Source organism: Vipera ursinii, assembly GCF_947247035.1.
Source record: "Vipera ursinii genome assembly, chromosome: 1".
NCBI lineage: Eukaryota > Metazoa > Chordata > Lepidosauria > Squamata > Viperidae > Vipera > Vipera ursinii.
This window is the reverse complement of record NC_139512.1, coordinates 20,413,830-20,430,945: the sequence shown is the minus strand read 5'-3', so window position 1 is coordinate 20,430,945 and position 17,116 is coordinate 20,413,830. Positions and strand designations below refer to the sequence as shown.

Below are 17,116 nucleotides of genomic sequence, written 5' to 3'. Positions count from 1 at the left end.
TGCTGTTGCACCTCCCCCTGATCCTGGCGAGCCGGAGGGGCCAGCAGTGCGGCCGAAGACCAAGGGGGTTATAGCCTCGGCTGAAGCCGGTGACAATTGGGAGGTAGGGTCTCTGGCTCAAAGCGGGGGAGGGTGGCAAAGCCCTTCCTTGGAGCATTGGGACCAAGACCGTGGTGAGGGCCGTCCACGGGCTGGTGTGTCGGCTTGGAGGGAACGGCGGTTGACGGAGGAGGAAGGCGAGGAGTGGAGCTACTCTACGGCCCCAGGGGCCTACACGATGGACGTGCTGCGGGACCGTTTTGGGGAGTTCGGCCTCCAGGACACTGCACCTTGGTCGCCCGCGGGACCGGCTCAGGAGTCGTGGCGGTGGTCACTACAGAGGCTGACACCCGGCCAGGCGGGCCAGCCCAGTTCCCGCCTGGCAGGCCCAAGGTTCCGGGGCCCGCCAACACGGCTGACGGAGACGGGAGCTGTTCAGGCCGAACGACAACGCCCCGGGGTGTCAGACCAGGCAGAGGCCACCAGGTGGGCAACAACGGCCGGGGCTTCTGCCCGGCCATGGAGCGGGCGGCACCAAGCGCCAGGTACAAGGGGACCCAGGGCCCAGGGGGGCCCCTGGGGCCCGGGGGTGTTCTGGGGCCCTCCACCGCTGCCGGTTACGTACGACGGCCACCCTGACCGGCTTGCCATGTTCCTAAGCCACACCATTCACCACCTGGACCAGTACGGTGCAGCCTATACTTCCCAATGGGCCATGGTGGTGGCTATCACAGCAAGCTTACAGGGAGAGGCCGCGGCATGGGCGGCTGACCTGTACGGTGAGCATGCCCGGGAGCTAGCTGACGTCGGGTTGTTTCTGGAGTCACTGCGGACGCAGTTCGAGGACGTGGCCCGTACTCACAGAGCCGAGGCGGAGGTGGTGGGGCTGCGACAACAAGGCAGGCCCGCAGCGGAGTATGTCGCTGAATTCCGTCGGGTGGCCCGTAAGCTCCGCTCTTGGCCGGAACGCTTGCTGGTACACCACTTCCAGTCGGGGCTGGACGGCGCGCTGCGGAGGGCGTGCGTGGTGCGTGGAGTGCCCGAGCGACTGTTGGAGTGGTACCGGGTCACCGTAGAACTGGACGTCCGGCTGCGCGAATGCAGGGGTAAGGCGGAGGGGGTGGTCGGGACCCGTAGGACCCCCGAAAGGCTGAAGGAGGAGGGCCGGAAGGCCGTGGCCCCAACGGCAAGCCCACCCGTGCCGCCTCCAAGATCGGCTATAAAGTGTTTCCGGTGTGATCAGCCGGGGCACCGAGTGGCCGCTTGCCCCTTTCCGGCACCTCGTGCCGCCGCAGCACCTCCCGCCGGAAGAGGCCCAACCGCACGGAAGTCGCTGGAGCGAACAAGAGCAGCTCACCAGCTGCCATCCCTGATGACCACAGCAGCAATCGGCACAGAACCACCCGAGGCCAACGACCCGGAGCCCTACGAGAGCCTGGAGGAGGAGGAGGACCCTATGGTGAGTGACCCTGTGGTGCCCTTCACAGTACCGGTCGTACTCGTCAACCCGCGTTCGGGACATAGGGAGGCTTGCCCAGCACTGATCGACACAGGCAGCACCCGGTGCCTTATCAGCCAAGTGGTGGTTGCTCGGCTGGGATTGGAGGTACGCCGCCTGCCAGCTCCTCTTCGTTTCCAGCAAGTGGACGGATCCCTTTTGGGGGGGGCTTCGGTCACACGGGTGACGGGTCCTATTCGTTTGGAGATGGGGACCCACTGGGAGACTTTGCGCTTCCTTGTTGTACCATCAATGACGGAGACAGTGATTCTGGGACTGACGTGGCTCGACAAGTGGGGTCCCACGATCTGGTGGGGGGAGGGCTGCCGGCACCTGCGGTTGGGGACAGGGCCACAACCACCACCACACGCATATGTGGGTCCTGCTGAGCGGCCTGGGGGCGAGCGGGTCCAAGGGGCAGAGGGGGTGGCGGAAGCCTGCTTCCCACAGGTGTACGCCGACCTAGCAGAGGTTTTCGACGAAAAAGAGTGCGACGCTCTGCCACCCCACCGAACGACGGATTGTGCCATCGAGCTGGAGCCGGGCGTAAAACTGCCAAAACCGCGCATGTACGCGCTGACGCCTCGTGAGATGCAGGAGCTGCATCGTTACGTCGACAAAAACCTCGCGAGGGGGTTCATCCAACCTGCCCGACCCAAAATAGCAGCGCCAATATTGTTTCGGGAGAAGAAGGATGGCACGCTTCGCTTGTGTGTCGACTGCCGAGGCGTGCTGCAACCCTGTGCCTACTCCTCCAAAAAACTGTCTTCGGCGGAACGCTCATGGGCAATTTGGGAGAAGGAGGCGTTCGCCGTGCGCGCGGCCCTGGAGACATGGCGACATCTTCTGGAGGGGGCTGTCCTTCCCTTCGAGGTTTGGACAGACCACAAGAACCTGGAGGTGCTGCAGTCCCCGAGGAAACTGGCGCCCAAGCACGTTAGATGGGCTCTCTTTTTTCGGCGCTTTAATTTCGTCCTGAAGTACGTACCGGGGGGGCAGAACTTTCTTGCTGATGCGCTCTCACGGCTGCCGCAATACGACACCAAACGAGAAGCGGTTATACAAGAACTCATCCCGCCTAGCGCATCCCCGAGCGCGACCCAGGCAGTCTGCAGCGTGGGGGACGATTTGGCCCGAGCCATGGGCGAGGCCTTAGCAACAGATGCCTGGCTGAAGGAGCATCCCGGGCTTCTGACTATGCGCGACGGCTCGGCCTGGCACGGAGATAAGCTGTACGTGCCTCAGGCACTACGCCCCGCCATTTTGCGCCGTTGTCACGACGCCAAGCAGGCCGGTCACTTCGGCTTCCTGAAAACGTTACACTTAGCACGCCGTCAATTTTGGTGGCCGTGCATGAAGGCGGACGTGGAACACCACGTTCGGGGATGCCACGTATGCGCCACAGCAAAACCCCGTGTCGGGAAGCCATTGGGTCTGCTACAGACGGTGTCAGACCCCGTACGACCATGGCAAGACATCGCCATGGACTTCATCGTCGGGTTGCCGGACAGCAGAGGATACTCGGTGATCTGGACTGTCATCGACCTTTTCTCCAGACAGGCGCACTTCGTTCCCTGCAAGGGGCTGCCGTCCGCCAAACGGTTGGCACGACTGTTTATGACTCACGTCTATCGGCTGCACGGGGTTCCCCGACAGATTATTTCGGACCGCGGGGTCCAGTTTACAGCACAGTTCTGGCGAGAGTTTCTACGGAACATCGGCTCCTCCCAGGGCCTCAGCTCCGGGTACCACCCAAGCACTAACGGGGCCGCTGAAAGGGCCAACGCCACGGTGGAAAGGTTCCTCAGGAGCTATGTGTCGTTCCAGCAAACAGACTGGGCAGACCTCCTGGTGTTTGCGGAAGTCGCCCACAATAACGCCGTGCACAGCAGCACGGGTTTGACACCATACCGGGTGGTGGCGGGATATGATTTTGTCCCCGTTCCGGAGTGTGGGCAGGGATCGGCGACACCCACCGGGCCTGAGGAGTGGATGCACCACATGGGGGCCGCCTGGAAAACTGCTAGGGAGGCGATGGTGAAAGCTCAGGCACGGGTGAAGGAGCAGGCAGACAGAAAAAGGGAGCCTTTCGCCACCCCTAAGGTCGGGGAGTGGGTGTATCTGTCCACCAAATATTTGCGCTTACGAGTACCAAGCAAGAAGCTAGGTCCTAAGTTCCTTGGCCCTTTCCAGGTAGTTCAGGTAATCAACCCCGTGACTGTCCGTTTGCGGTTGCCTAATTTCCTAGGGAAGATCCACCCCGTCTTCCATAGCAGCCTACTAAAGCCCACTAAGGGGATAACAGGGAGGACGAATGGGACCGCTCCGGGGCCTGTTCACGGGGATCGGTACGAGATACAGGCGATCCTAGACTCCCGGGTACGGAGGGGCCAGATACAGTATCTCGTGTTATGGAAAGGATACCCGTTGGCAGAGGCTTCATGGGTGTGGAAAGGGGATGTCCAGGCAGATCGTTTGATCACGGCCTTTCACCGAACACAACCGTCCAAACCGGGGGGTAGCACCGGGGACTCAGCGGCATGTCTTCATGGTGACCTGTCTTGTTGTTCCTCTCTTGCAGGAGGGCAGGTGGTAGGGGAAGCCGACTGTCAAGCCCCGCCGGTCCGCCGCCCGCTCGGGCCTCGACACTGCCACCGGCAAGTCCCGAAACCTGCTGTGCTGGGCGTGGCTCCGCCCGAACACCACGGAGCGCGCCGCGGCTCCGCCGAACAGCTGGCCGGCGCCCAGCTGATCGGCGCGCTCCCTCCGGATCGGCGGCAGTCCCCCTCCAAAGCCTCGGAACCTACCAGACTGGGCGGGGCGTCGCCCGAGCGCCGTGAGGCGCGCCAAGGCTCCGCCGGGAAGCTGGACGCCGATGGGATGGGCGTGGCATCGCCCAAACACCACGGAGCGTGCCGCGGAGCCGCCGAACAGCTGGCCGGCGCCCGGTTGATCAGCGCACCCCCTCCGGACCGTCAGCTCCGTCGGGTCCCGGGCGTTCGGTCGATGGGCGTGGCCTCGCCCGACTCCCGCAGGATGCGTCGCAGCCCCGCCGCACAGCTGGCCGGTGCCCAGCTGATCGGCGCATCTGTCTCACCTCGGCGGCAAGACTCTGGCTCGCAGGGGGTGTCCGGGCAGGAACAGACTGGGGGCAACGCGGGACCGAACGGACCGGCAGGGCCGCCCCAACAAAACGTGGAGGGGTGTGTGGCTATGCCCATGTTGCCACTCTCATTCCCTGAGCGTCTGGAAGGACTGGGGGGGGAGCTCGCAGCCGCAATGCCGGCACGGACTGGGGCGCACGAGGGAGGCTTGCCGGGAAGGGGGCTTGGCGGGCCGCAGCGGTGCACACGGTGGGTGGTGGCTATGCAAGGTGATGGGTGGGGCATTTATGGGGAGGTGGGCGGAGGCTGGTTTGCTTTGAAGGGGTGGGGTCAGGGCGTGGTAACCTGATAAAAGAGCGTTGAGGCTGGATGCCTCAATGCTGACTTTACCGCGGTTTGCTTTGGAGAAGAATAAACCTTGTTACTCGTTCCTCTCGAAGTGCTTTTGTTTTCTGGCAGAGGACGATTTGACACTGGGCCTTTTACTTAGGATGATTTGGAGGGCTTTAGTTGGTTTATGGTTAAAACAGGCTGTTGGTGGTTTCTGAGATATTTTTTGATGTATGGCAGTGTTTTCCTTTTTACAGCTTGTGTTGGTTGTGCTATATTGGATTGAATAGTCAGGCACTTTTTGATGAAGTTGTGTGGATATTCATTTATTTGGAAGATGTTGTGTAATTGATCTGTTTCCTTTTCCTGATGTTCAGGATAGCTGCAGTGTGTTTGTTGTTCATCTAAATAATGTTCTTACACAGCTTCTCTTGTGGAAGATTGAGTTATTACTTTGGTAGTGGAACACTTGGTTGGTGCAGGTGGGTTTTTTGGTAGACTTGTGTTTCTAGTTTGCCATCACAGTCTCTGCTGATAAGGATATCCAGGAAGAGTAGCATCTTTTTCTTTTTTTTCTTCCCTGTGAATTTATATTTATATTTATTTGAGTCCTTTGAAGACCTTGTTGAAGATTTCATGTGTATTCTCTAGCTGAGTGTGTTCTGTAGCCACTAGAATATAAAATGAGAGCAAACCCCATTCCTATCTAGCATTAATGATGTTACCTAGTTTGAGTAATGAAACGGGTCTGCAAAAAAACACACAAAAAACAGCCAAGCTCAGAGAACATCAAGGACCCCTCATTTCAACCCTGAGCTACAAATATTCTCTTCTGTTAGAGTTTATAAGCCTAATAGTTGTCCAACCCTGATGAAATGGCACAAATAGCTGGAAAATCAGATACAAAACAGCTATCAGTATGCACAGAAAATTTTATTAATTTTAGGATCTTATCTTTTTCTTTTATAGCTCCAATGAACCCACATTTACGTAAGTATTGGAAATATCTTGTTGCTATATAAATTAAATTTATACCTTTCTTACTATTTATACAGACTGTGTATACAGTGCAAGGGGGACTAATATATCAGTATACTGTATAATATAAACTTGGGACTTTACAATATAAATTTTGAAAAGATACAAAGGAACAAAAGGATAGATTGAAAAAGGAAAGAACAACAACCAAGCCCAGACACCAAACACTTCTTCAGATCCTTATTTTTCCTTTCATCTGGGGAGGAAGAGAAAGCTGGAAGCCACACTTTTAATATTTTTGGCCTACTAGAACAACAGGGAGTATGAACAATGATGTTATTATGTTGTTCAAATAGATGGTATAGAATTAACTATTATTTGGGGATGGGGTGTAGAAGGAGAGTTTAAATGATTAGAATAGTATTTAAGGCCTCTACTTTGCCCATTAACACTCTCTAATAAGAAAAAATGTTTGGTTTCTCAGGCTGCATCATTTTTGAAGTTGGCACCTTAAGGCTCTGCAAATAAGTCATCCATGTTGCCACTTTAGAATTTCTCCTTCTCTTACTCCCAATTGAGAACATCTGTCTGTTTTAGAGGTTCTCTTGGGATGCAAAAATATTTCTGGGGGCCACACATATCATTTTCAGAGACTAAGGTTGCCCACCACTAGATTAGGACTGAAAGCAAAGATTTGACCAGATAGGTAGATAGAATGACTGACAGCTCACGAAATAGTTGCTCTATACTGCCTCTTTCCAAATGTTTGATGAATCTTCCAGGAAGCAAAGAAGGAAATAACTAGAGTCACTTATCCACCTTGGTATGGTCTAAACTTGTTGAGCAGAGATAGACAATGCTTGTTCCTCCCAAATATCCATCCCCAATTCTCATCAATTCTAGGCAGAATGGTCAGGAATAAAAAAATGGTGGAATTTACAAGACAACTTCCAGAAGACCATGTTGTCCATCTTTCTTTGAAGATTTTATTAATGCTTTGCACTCACACAGAGGTCACCTTGAGGTTAAGGCTATGTTCTGCAAATATTCCTGAATTCAGGCAAAATCTCTGGCAAGCTCACAACTGTTTTTATATTTCCCCAATTATATCATTCCTATTGTTTCAATAAAAAGATAATTTAAAACGGTCCTTCTCAAAAAAGCTACTATGGATGCTGACTCCTTTAGCTGTCTAATAACTTTCTCATTCTAATCCAGTTTGGGGCCCACCATCCTAAAACTAAATTTGACAATATTTATGAAGAGACTCATAGCAAACATTTCCATGTTAATTGTATTAAAATGCTTTCTTATCTCCCTTGACGCTACTGATCCAGCATGTTTCTAACCCAATTGCAGCACCTCAGTGATAGTTACATTTTCATAGATGCCCCAACTTAGTTTAAAAGAATTAACTTGGATTTCTGCTATAATTACAAGTAGTTATGAAGCCTTAATATCTTTATTGTTTTATTTATTATTTATTTTTAACCATCTTGATCACTATTCTATTACTTGGAGTGGGCTACTAAACAATAATTCCATATATTTATAAAACCTAAACTGGAACATTGTGATTACAAAGTAGTTTTCTAAAGAAGAAGAAAGCTAAAAGCCTTTGAAAATTGGTAACTTGAAATGATTACTTGTATGAACATGTGACTGATCTGTTGGCAGGAGAATTCCACTGTGGCTTTGAAGATGGCAACATTTGTTTATTCACCCAAGACGAAAAGGACAACTTTGATTGGACAAGACAAAACATTGTCCTTCGAGACACAAAATACACCCCAAACACTGGACCCAATGCTGACCGGTCAGGTTCCAAGGAAGGTAGAGTGTAACTCTCAGCTGGGTTTTGCAATACAAAATAGGGTATGCCTTTTAGCAATCAATAGTCTGCTTCTGATTTTGCCCGTATATCAGATTCTTTACTTTTCTTTGAGAACAAGCCACAGATAAGCCTATACATCTGAGCCTAAGTTTTCCATTTTGTTTAAACTTAGAAGCTATAGTTATATTCATCAGAATGTGGACAGTTACTAAAATAGCAATAGCAATAGCACTTAGACTTCTACACCACTTCACAGTGCTTTACAGCCTTCTCTAAGTGGTTTACAGAGTTAGCATATTGCCCCCAACAATCTGGGTCCTCATTTTACTGACCTTGGAAGGATGGGAGGCTGAGTCAACCTTGAGCCAGTTAGGATTGAGGGAATCGAACTCTTGGCAATGTGAGCAGAGTTAGCCTGCCATACTGCATTCTAACCACTGTGCCATCATGGCTCTTAACATCAAACAAAAGCTATCTTGGCTGATCTCAAAAAAACTAAGCAGGTTCAGTTATGGCTGCTTGAGGGTTTCCCATAGGTAAGGGGTAGGCAAAGGGAACCTCGGCTCTTTTATGACTCATGGACTTCAACTCCCAGAATTCCTGAGTCAGCTGACTCAGGAATTCTGCCTACCCCTGCCATAGGTATTGGGAAAAGTGCTCTACTAGTAAGTCTTCAGTTTACTTATCTTAAATCTGGGCACTGTTCCCAGTCTCCAGAGAAAGATGTTTATCCTTGTTAAATGTGGCATATCACCATTTCATGTTATTGTTTTTTCTTCCCTTCTAGGATTTTTCATGTACATTGAAGCATCCAGTCCTAGAAAAGAAGGTGATAGAGCAAGACTCATTAGCCCAGTTTTCAGCATCCCTCCCAAAAACCCGTATGGAACCACAAATACTGCATATTGCTTCAGTTTTTATTACAACATGTATGGTCAACACATAGGTGAGTAATCATCATCTTTCATCGCTGTTGCAAAACAAAAAAAAATAGAGTGTTTCTTCATTTTCTTAAGATGGCAATCAGACGACTGTCTGCATGTCTGAGTCCCACCAAATCACCTGAATGCTAATGAACTTCAGAAAAAAATATCAGATTGATATTGGGTCTGCTTCATCAGAGCCTGATTCAGTTCAAGCATCTACTGAATATTTCAGAATTGGCCTTTCATTCTAGATATGAGATATATATGAATTCAATACACATACCTTCTTGTAAGATGCTTTTCTCTGATCTGAGGTCCAAACAATTCCAGCCCACAATATTTGGTTAATGATCCTCCTAATTACCCCAAATTTCTCCAAACCTTTCCAAAATGGGGAAATCATTTTTTTATTATTATTATTTTGGGGAAGGTTTGAGGATTTTTTTTTTATTGAAAAGTTTTAGAGTACATTTTATCTTTAACAATCCCCCTCCCCCCACACCTACCTATCCCTCCCTGCCCCTCCCCCCCATTTCCCCCTCCCCCCCGACTTCCCAGAGCTAAGTACAAGGTATAAAAACAAAGAACAATCATAAACATCCATATGCTAACAACAATAAACTCTTAAATCTATCGCTCTCTAGCTCATACAAGATAACTACAAGCAATATTAATATTACATATAAAAAGGGAAAAAAAGGAAAAAGAAAGGAAGACTTATTCAAATACTAAATGAAACTTTTTAGTCCCATATTTGTTCTGGATATAATCAATCCATTTTTTCCACTCCATAATATAACGTTCTTGCGAATGATCTTTCAAGTAAGCCGAGATCTTTGCCATTTCCGCCAGGTCAGAAACCTTTAGAGTCCATTCTTCTATAGTCGGCAGTTCCTCCTTCTTCCAATATTGACCTATTAAAAGTCTTGCTGCTGTAATTAAATTCAACATCAACTTAGTGTCCACAACAGTAGCATCTGTAATTATGCCCAACAAAAACAATTGCGGACAAAACTTTATCCTTTGCTTGAAGATCTTCTGCATATTCCACCAAATTTTTATCCAAAAAGCCTTAACCTTTTTGCAGGTCCACCATATGTGAAAATATGTTGCATCTTCGCCACCACACCTCCAACATTTTGGCTGATAGTTTGGATACATACTTGCAAGCTTTCTAGGATCTAAATGCCATCTATAAAACATTTTATAAAAGTTCTCTCTTAAGTTTTGAGGTTGTGTAAATTTTACGTTCCTCACCCAGATCTTTTCCCACGTGTCCATTGTGATAACTTCTTGGATATTCTGGGCCCATTTTATCATACAATCTTTAACAAGTTCTGTTTCTGAGTCAATTTCTATCAATGCAAGATATATCCGTTTGATATGTGCTGGACCCTGATTTCTTATTTGCTTTATCAAATTTTCGTCAGTCATTGCAAAACCAGTTTTCTGATCTTCTTTCCACCTGGCCCGTAACTGAGTATATTGAAACCAAGTTTGAACAATCTTCTCATCTCGCAAGAGGTTGTACGGCTTTAAACACCAGACATTTCTTTCCAAGCTTAAAATCTCCTTATACGTAGTCACATCATGTTTGAAACCAACATTTATGTTTTCTATTGCGTGTTTTGGAATTGCCCACAACGGCATCTTGTAATCTAACTTATGTCTATACTTCTTCCAAACTCTCAACAATGCCTGTCTTAAAATATGCACTTTAAACACATTATCTACCTTCTTATCATACAACAAATATGCATGCCAGCCAAATAACAAGTCATGGCCCTCAAGATTTAATAATCTCTCTTGTGTCAAATTAATCCAATCACTTATTCCTGATAACGCAGCAGCTTCATAATATAATTTAAGATTAGGCATTTTAAGACCACCTCTTTCACGAGTATCCTGCATAATCTTAAATTTAACTCGTGGCCTTTTCCCTGCCCAAACAAATTTATTGATACCCCGTTGCCATTCTTCCAAATTAGAATCTTTTTTAAGGACCGGTATCATTTGAAATAAAAATAGAAATTTAGGCAGGACATTCATTTTCACTGCTGCAATTCTTCCCAGCAAAGACAATTGCAATTTTTCCCAGCTCTCCATTTCTTTTTGAATTTTTCCCCATAACTTTTCATAGTTATTTTTATATAACTTTGTATTAGAGGGTGACAAAAACACCCCCAAATATTTGACCCTTTTAACAATCTCAAATCCAGTTAATCCTTCTAAAAGGGCCTTTTGCGATACTGTCATATTTTTGGCCAGAATTTTAGTTTTTTGTGCATTAACTTTAAATCCAGAAACCTTCTCATATTGCATTATTATCTCCATCAGGTCCACAACAGAGTTTTCTGGCTGGGTCACGTAACAACCAGATCATCTGTGAACGCTCTCAGTCTATAATCCTGATCTCTAATTTGTATACCCTTAATTCTTTCCGAATTCCGTATTTTTACCAATAATATCTCCAATGTTAAAACAAATAATAAAGGTGATAACGGACACCCTTGTCTTGTGCCCTTCTCAATATTACATACTTCAGTCAAACTATTGTTAACTATCATTCGGGCAGTTTGCTTTTGATATAATGCCCTAATTGGTTGCAAAAATTTGTCCCCAAAATTCATTTTATCTAAAACTTTCATCAAAAATTGCCAATTCAATTGATCAAAAGCTTTTTCAGCATCTAGAAAAATTAGCGCCGCAGGGATCTGGTTGTTCCTTTCCAAAAACTCCATCACATCAACTATATGCCTCACATTATTTTTCATTTGCCTACCACTAATACTGTAAACCCAGTTTGATCCTCATGAATCACCTGTTGCAGAACCCTCATCAGTCTGTTAGCTAACACCTTGGCAAATATCTTATAATCTGTATTTAAAAGTGAAATCGGTCTATAGTTTTTTACTTGAGTAGCATCTTGATCTTCCTTCGGAATCAAAGAGATAAAAGCAGTTCTCCAAGACGGAGGCACCTTTCCCCCTCTCTGAATTGTCTGGAACAGTTCCTTTAACGGCTTTATCAACTCCAATTGTAAGTTTTTGTAGTAAGCCGCAGTCAAACCATCCGTGCCTGGCGCTTTATCCACCTTCAGTTCCTTATTTGCTATAAGAATTTCTTCTTCTGTTATCAATTGATTAATCTCCTCCTTTTGTGCTTGCGTAAGAACCGGGATGCTAGCATTCTCCAAATATACATCAATGTCTTTTTCATTAATCTTCTCCTTAGCATATAATTTAGAATAAAAATCCACAAAAGCTTTCTTAATAAGATCCTGTTGAAACACAACCTTTCCCTTATATTCAATTTTATCTATATTAGAAGCCCTTTGCTTTTTCCTTAGTCTATAAGCTAGCCATCTACCTGGCTTATTAGCATTGCAAAAAGTATTATGCCTAGCAAACCGTAAGTTGGTTGCCACTTGATCAGCCATCAACTTATCAAATTGTCCTCTTAATAGATTAATAACCTCCTTAGTCTTCACATCCAATGGGTTCAAAATTAGGGCCTTTTCTTTTTCCCTAATTTCATTCTCCAGTTCTTTCCTTCTAGCTTCCAAAGTACGTCTGCATTTATTATTCATATATATCAACACCCCTCTCATGTAGGCCTTGCTAGCATCCCAAACCATGTCCATAGAGGTATCCTTATTCATATTAATTTCAAAGAAATCCTTCATCTGCTGTTTACATTCTTCCACATTTCTCTGATTTCTAAACAAATTCTCATTTACACGCCACGAGCGCCTATCCCTATTGTCCTGATTGATCTCTAACCAAACTGGGCTATGGTCAGAAATAGTTCTTGCACAGATCTTTACCTTCTTAATCCTAGAAAAAAAGTCATTAGTCAGCAAAATAAAATCAATCCTGGAAAAAGATTGATGTCTATCAGAGAAAAAAGTATAATCCTTTTCGTGGAGATATGTGTCACGACAAATATCTCGCAGTTCCAAATCGTCCTTCATTTCAAAAAAAGATTTAGGCAATCTAGCATGGCTCGGAACACGCTTAAAAGAACCAGCCTTGTCCATCTGTACGTCTAAAACACCATTCCAGTCCCCCATAAAAATAAACGATTTATAATCCAATTGGGTAACCTTTGTGTGAAGTAAACTAAAAAAATCAGCTTGTTGTTGATTAGGAGCATACAGTCCAATTAGAAGCGTTTTTTTACCTTCTAACAGCAAATCTATCATGACATATCTTCCTTGCTTATCTACTTCAATTAGTTCCGCTGTTAGAGTACTTTTAACGTAGACAACCACTCCATTTTTCTTGTTCATCGCAGAGGCAACAAATTGCGTACCCAACCTTGAGTTCGATAAGTACTTTTGGTCCATAACCCTAATATGTGTTTCATGCAAACAGATAACATCAGTCTTAAATTGTTTTAAATATTGAAAAACTTTCTTTCTCTTCTGTGGTGAGTTTAATCCATTGACATTCCAGGTTAGAAATTTAGTCGCCATGCTTGGCGTCCCGAAGCTTTTGGAGCACATCTTCAATGGCCCCTGTAATTTCCTTGGGCCGCGTCCCTCCCACAGCTTCACTGTAAGTACGCTTTGGAAGTTCCATAACTTTCTGCTGGTCTTGCTCTTGTACTTGTCTTGCTTGTCTTAAGGCGGCACGCGTCAACCTCTGCTCTCCAGCAGCAGCCGATGAAACTGTAATTTGATCCCCTCCAGCACCATTCTCCTCTGTCTGTCCACCTTCAGCCTCTTGAGGTTTTCCCTCTCCAAATCCCTTTGCAGCTTCCAGGAGTGATAGAGGGGTTGCTTTTAAAACATTGCTGTAGAAATCACGTGCCTGAGTCACGGTAACCAGACGATGTCTTTTACCTTCATGCATCACCACCATTCCGACTGGAATCTCCCATCTAAACTTAATATCACATTTCTTAAGTTCCTGTGCAAGGAATGCAAAATCTTTCCTTCTCCTTAAAATCTTTGGAGGAATCTCTTTTAGAACCAGGACTTCTTGCTCAGCAACCACAAATTTAGTATCATAAGCAGCTTGAATAACTTCATCTCTAGTTGCTCTCTTTGTAAAATAGACCACCACATCTCTAGGTAGCTTCCTCTGCCTTGCAATCCATGAATTTACACGAAAGATTTTATCCATACTTCCCTCTATTTCAGATGCTGGCTGGCCCAGTACTGCTTCCAAAGCCTCAGAGATCAGCTGCTTTAATTCTTCTTTAGGATTCTCTTTTAAGCCCCTGATTCTAATAGCATACTGCATCTGATGGTACTGAACAAGGCTCAGTTCTCCATCCATTTTATCTCTTATATTTTCATTCTCTAGTACCTTTACTTCTAATATAGAATTCTTTTGACTGAGAACCTCCACTTTTTCATCCAAAGGTTGCACACATTCAGCCACACTTTCAATTGTAGACAAAATGTCCACCCTCATTGCACTAAACTTCTCCTCCAGCTTTGCCTCCAGCTTTTCCATCTTATCATCCATCATATCTGACATTACTTGTGATTGCTTTGCAAAGGCATCTTGTAAGTCCTTAAGCGTCAATGCCAGAGGAGGTGCAGGAGGAAGCAAAGCTTGCAATGAGGTCTGTTGCACCGGGGAAGTTCCCGCACTCCGAAGAACTTTAGAAGAAGATTTAGCCGCCATCTTTCCCCACTTTCACTTGTTGCGTACTTTCACTTTAAAGCTATAAAATCCATTGAGCCAGAGAGTAAAGATAAAAATCCACTTCACCTTGACCTCCTGTACCGCTCTGCCTGCTCCTTAATACTCGAGAGTCTTTCCTTCTGGCAGGGGTGGTTGCTAACGCCTAGCTCTGCTCCAAAAATCACAGAGCAGAGACGCTGCGCAGCTTGGAGCAACCCAGGCTTCAGGGGGGCTCAATCCTTCAGCCACCCAAACTTTCAGCTCAGGCGGCCCTGGAGAGCTCAACCCCTACCTGGGGCCTCACCCCCCTCCTCTTCTCCCGAGGAGGGGGCTTCAAATACACCCAAACAGCTGATCGGCGCTGTTTTAGATGGATAAACACAGCTGCGGAGCGGACAGCCCGGAGATGGCTGTCTTCGGTGCCACGTCGCCACCGGAAGTCCAAGGTTTGAGGATTTTAAAGGAAAAATTAGAGCTGCAAGTCTTACAGAAGTTTAAGGGAACTTTTAGGCCTTAGAAAACCCAACCTCCATAACATTAATTGATTTTCCCAAAGAGTGGATGGCTTAAGAAGCAAAATTTAATCTTCAAAAAGTTTGAGATGCCAATTTCAACCATCAAAAATTGAGAAAGAGGTATATATATGGATATCAGAATTTCTAAAGTGCATTCCCCCCTGCTGTAAGAAGTTATACATTCCTTTTTCTAAAATATTAAACTGAATGATGTCACATTATTTCATCAAGCAAGTCTTCCACCAAGTACAACATCAATTCACTCATTCATTATTCATATAGTCATCCTTCATCCATTCAATTTATATGACCACCATTTTCAAACAAGTGTCTCTCAGCAGCAACCAATCATAAATATCTCAAGACATTTGGCAGGTTTTTTTTCATTCTTTGCAAATTAGTTGCAGTCTGTACTATCAGACCTCGGACACCATTAGGTCAGGAAGAACTCTGACCAAAAACAATGTATATCCCATCAGAAAAATTTCCTTTTAGCTTTGCTTGGAGCCCTTGTCCCCTCTTCTATAAACTCAGTGTTTCCCCATTCCAGCTTGTTCAAAGACCCCTTTCAGACCTTGGCATCATTTGGTGCTGGTGGACCACCACCATATACATTAGAAATGTCAAACACAAGGCCCGGGGTCCAGATCCGGCCTGCAAAGTGGTTTCATGTGGCCCGCGAAGCCATCCTGGAAACAGTGAGGGAACGGCCCCCACTGCCTTGGCCCTGGCCCAGAGACCCTCCTTCTGCCAGAGACCCTCAGATCTGTCCCACTCCTGCCCGGGCCCCCCTTGATGTGAACGATGTAGAGCTGGCCACACCCACCCAGTAGGCCATACACACTCTAGCCATGCCCACCCAGTAGGCCATGCCCACCCTGGCCATACCCACCTGGCCCCCTGAGGGCAACCACAATGCTGATGCGGCCCTCAATGAAATTGAGTTTGACACCCCTGATATACAAGAACATTCAGAGGGGAAATGTAAAATGTTGCTAAATGGGCATGATCCTTTTTTCTTTCTTTCTTTCTTTCTTTCTTTCTTTCTTTCTTTCTTTCTTTCTTTCAAAAAACATTTCACATTGTGCACATTTCTGTGCACAGAAATTGCACTGATGGTCAGGATGAGTCTTTATGAGTCTGTCCTCAAATGTCCCCATAGATACGTTTGATTGAAGGATATATTCTGCTGTCTTTGGAACTGTCGGATGAAATTCTTTCTGGTTTCAAAATGAAACAAACAATGTCAACTGTTGATTTTGCTGATATGGCTACTGTTATTACACTTTCCAAACTCGCATCTTTTATAAAAACAAGTTGTCTAAATTAGCACAACAGAAGTAGTCCACTAAAAGAAAGATGGAATAAATTGATGCTAGAGTTGCAGCAAAGCTCCCTCCTTAACATGATGTAGGAAGAGACTGAAAAATTTTCTTTCCCCAAGGCTTTTATGAATATTGCTTAAGCTTTTGTCCTTTATGTCTCCTACATTTTTGTGTTGTTTTTAATAGGGGTTTTCACTGAACCTTGTAAACCGCCAAGACCCATTAAGGGAGTTGGTGTCATATAAATGTTTTATATAAATACATATATACCATGTAAGGAAATCAGGGCAGAGCTGATCATGCCAAACTAGAAAAATTTCCTGGTGTGCAGGAGGATATTTGGAGGAGGGGGAGTATTATAACCCAGTATCAATGTAAAATTTATTTTCTACTTAAAAGATTTTAATTATATAATTAATGATAAAAATCAACTCCCCCTCAGCTGGCTGCATTTTTTTCTTCACATTCTGCCCCCTGCACAACATGTTTCTGTTTCATTTTAGATGAGGGGTGGTGGTGTTATTTAATATCATTAATTGTATCATACTGCTGCTAAAAGCAATTAGAGGGAATAAAGGTCAGTGAAAAATAAACCAAAGAGAAATTTAAAAAAAAACATAGCAGAAACTAGGTGCAGCATCAAGCCATGAGGACCCAGATTGTTGGGGGCAATTAAGCTGACTTTGTAATAATGCCGCTTGGGGTGTGTGTGCAAACCCTAATAAGCAGGCATATACATAGAATGAAGGCTACTGCTAAGCTTGTAAGCCGCCCTGAGTCTTCAGAGAAGGGCGGGATATAAATGGAATTAAAAATAAAAATAAAAATAACACTACAAAGTAATTCTCTGTACATCGCATTCTAGGAAACTGAATGATGACCATAAATGAAGCACAACATGAAAAAGTGATGGGAAATAGACTGTTGC

The 17,116-nt window shown here is 45.8% G+C and overlaps 1 protein-coding gene across 1 annotated transcript in view; it reads left to right on the top strand.

The window, feature by feature from the left end:
• Positions 1 to 17,116, top strand: part of MDGA2 (MAM domain containing glycosylphosphatidylinositol anchor 2) — a gene marked incomplete at both ends in the record, with an annotated part of 636,181 nt that overhangs the window by 593,599 nt on the left and 25,466 nt on the right. The window contains 3 exons of the mRNA XM_083348686.1: positions 5,941 to 5,961; positions 7,627 to 7,782; positions 8,571 to 8,729. Coding sequence (XP_083204812.1) covers positions 5,941 to 5,961; positions 7,627 to 7,782; positions 8,571 to 8,729 — 336 coding nt within the window. The remainder of the gene's footprint in view (positions 1 to 5,940; positions 5,962 to 7,626; positions 7,783 to 8,570; positions 8,730 to 17,116) is intronic.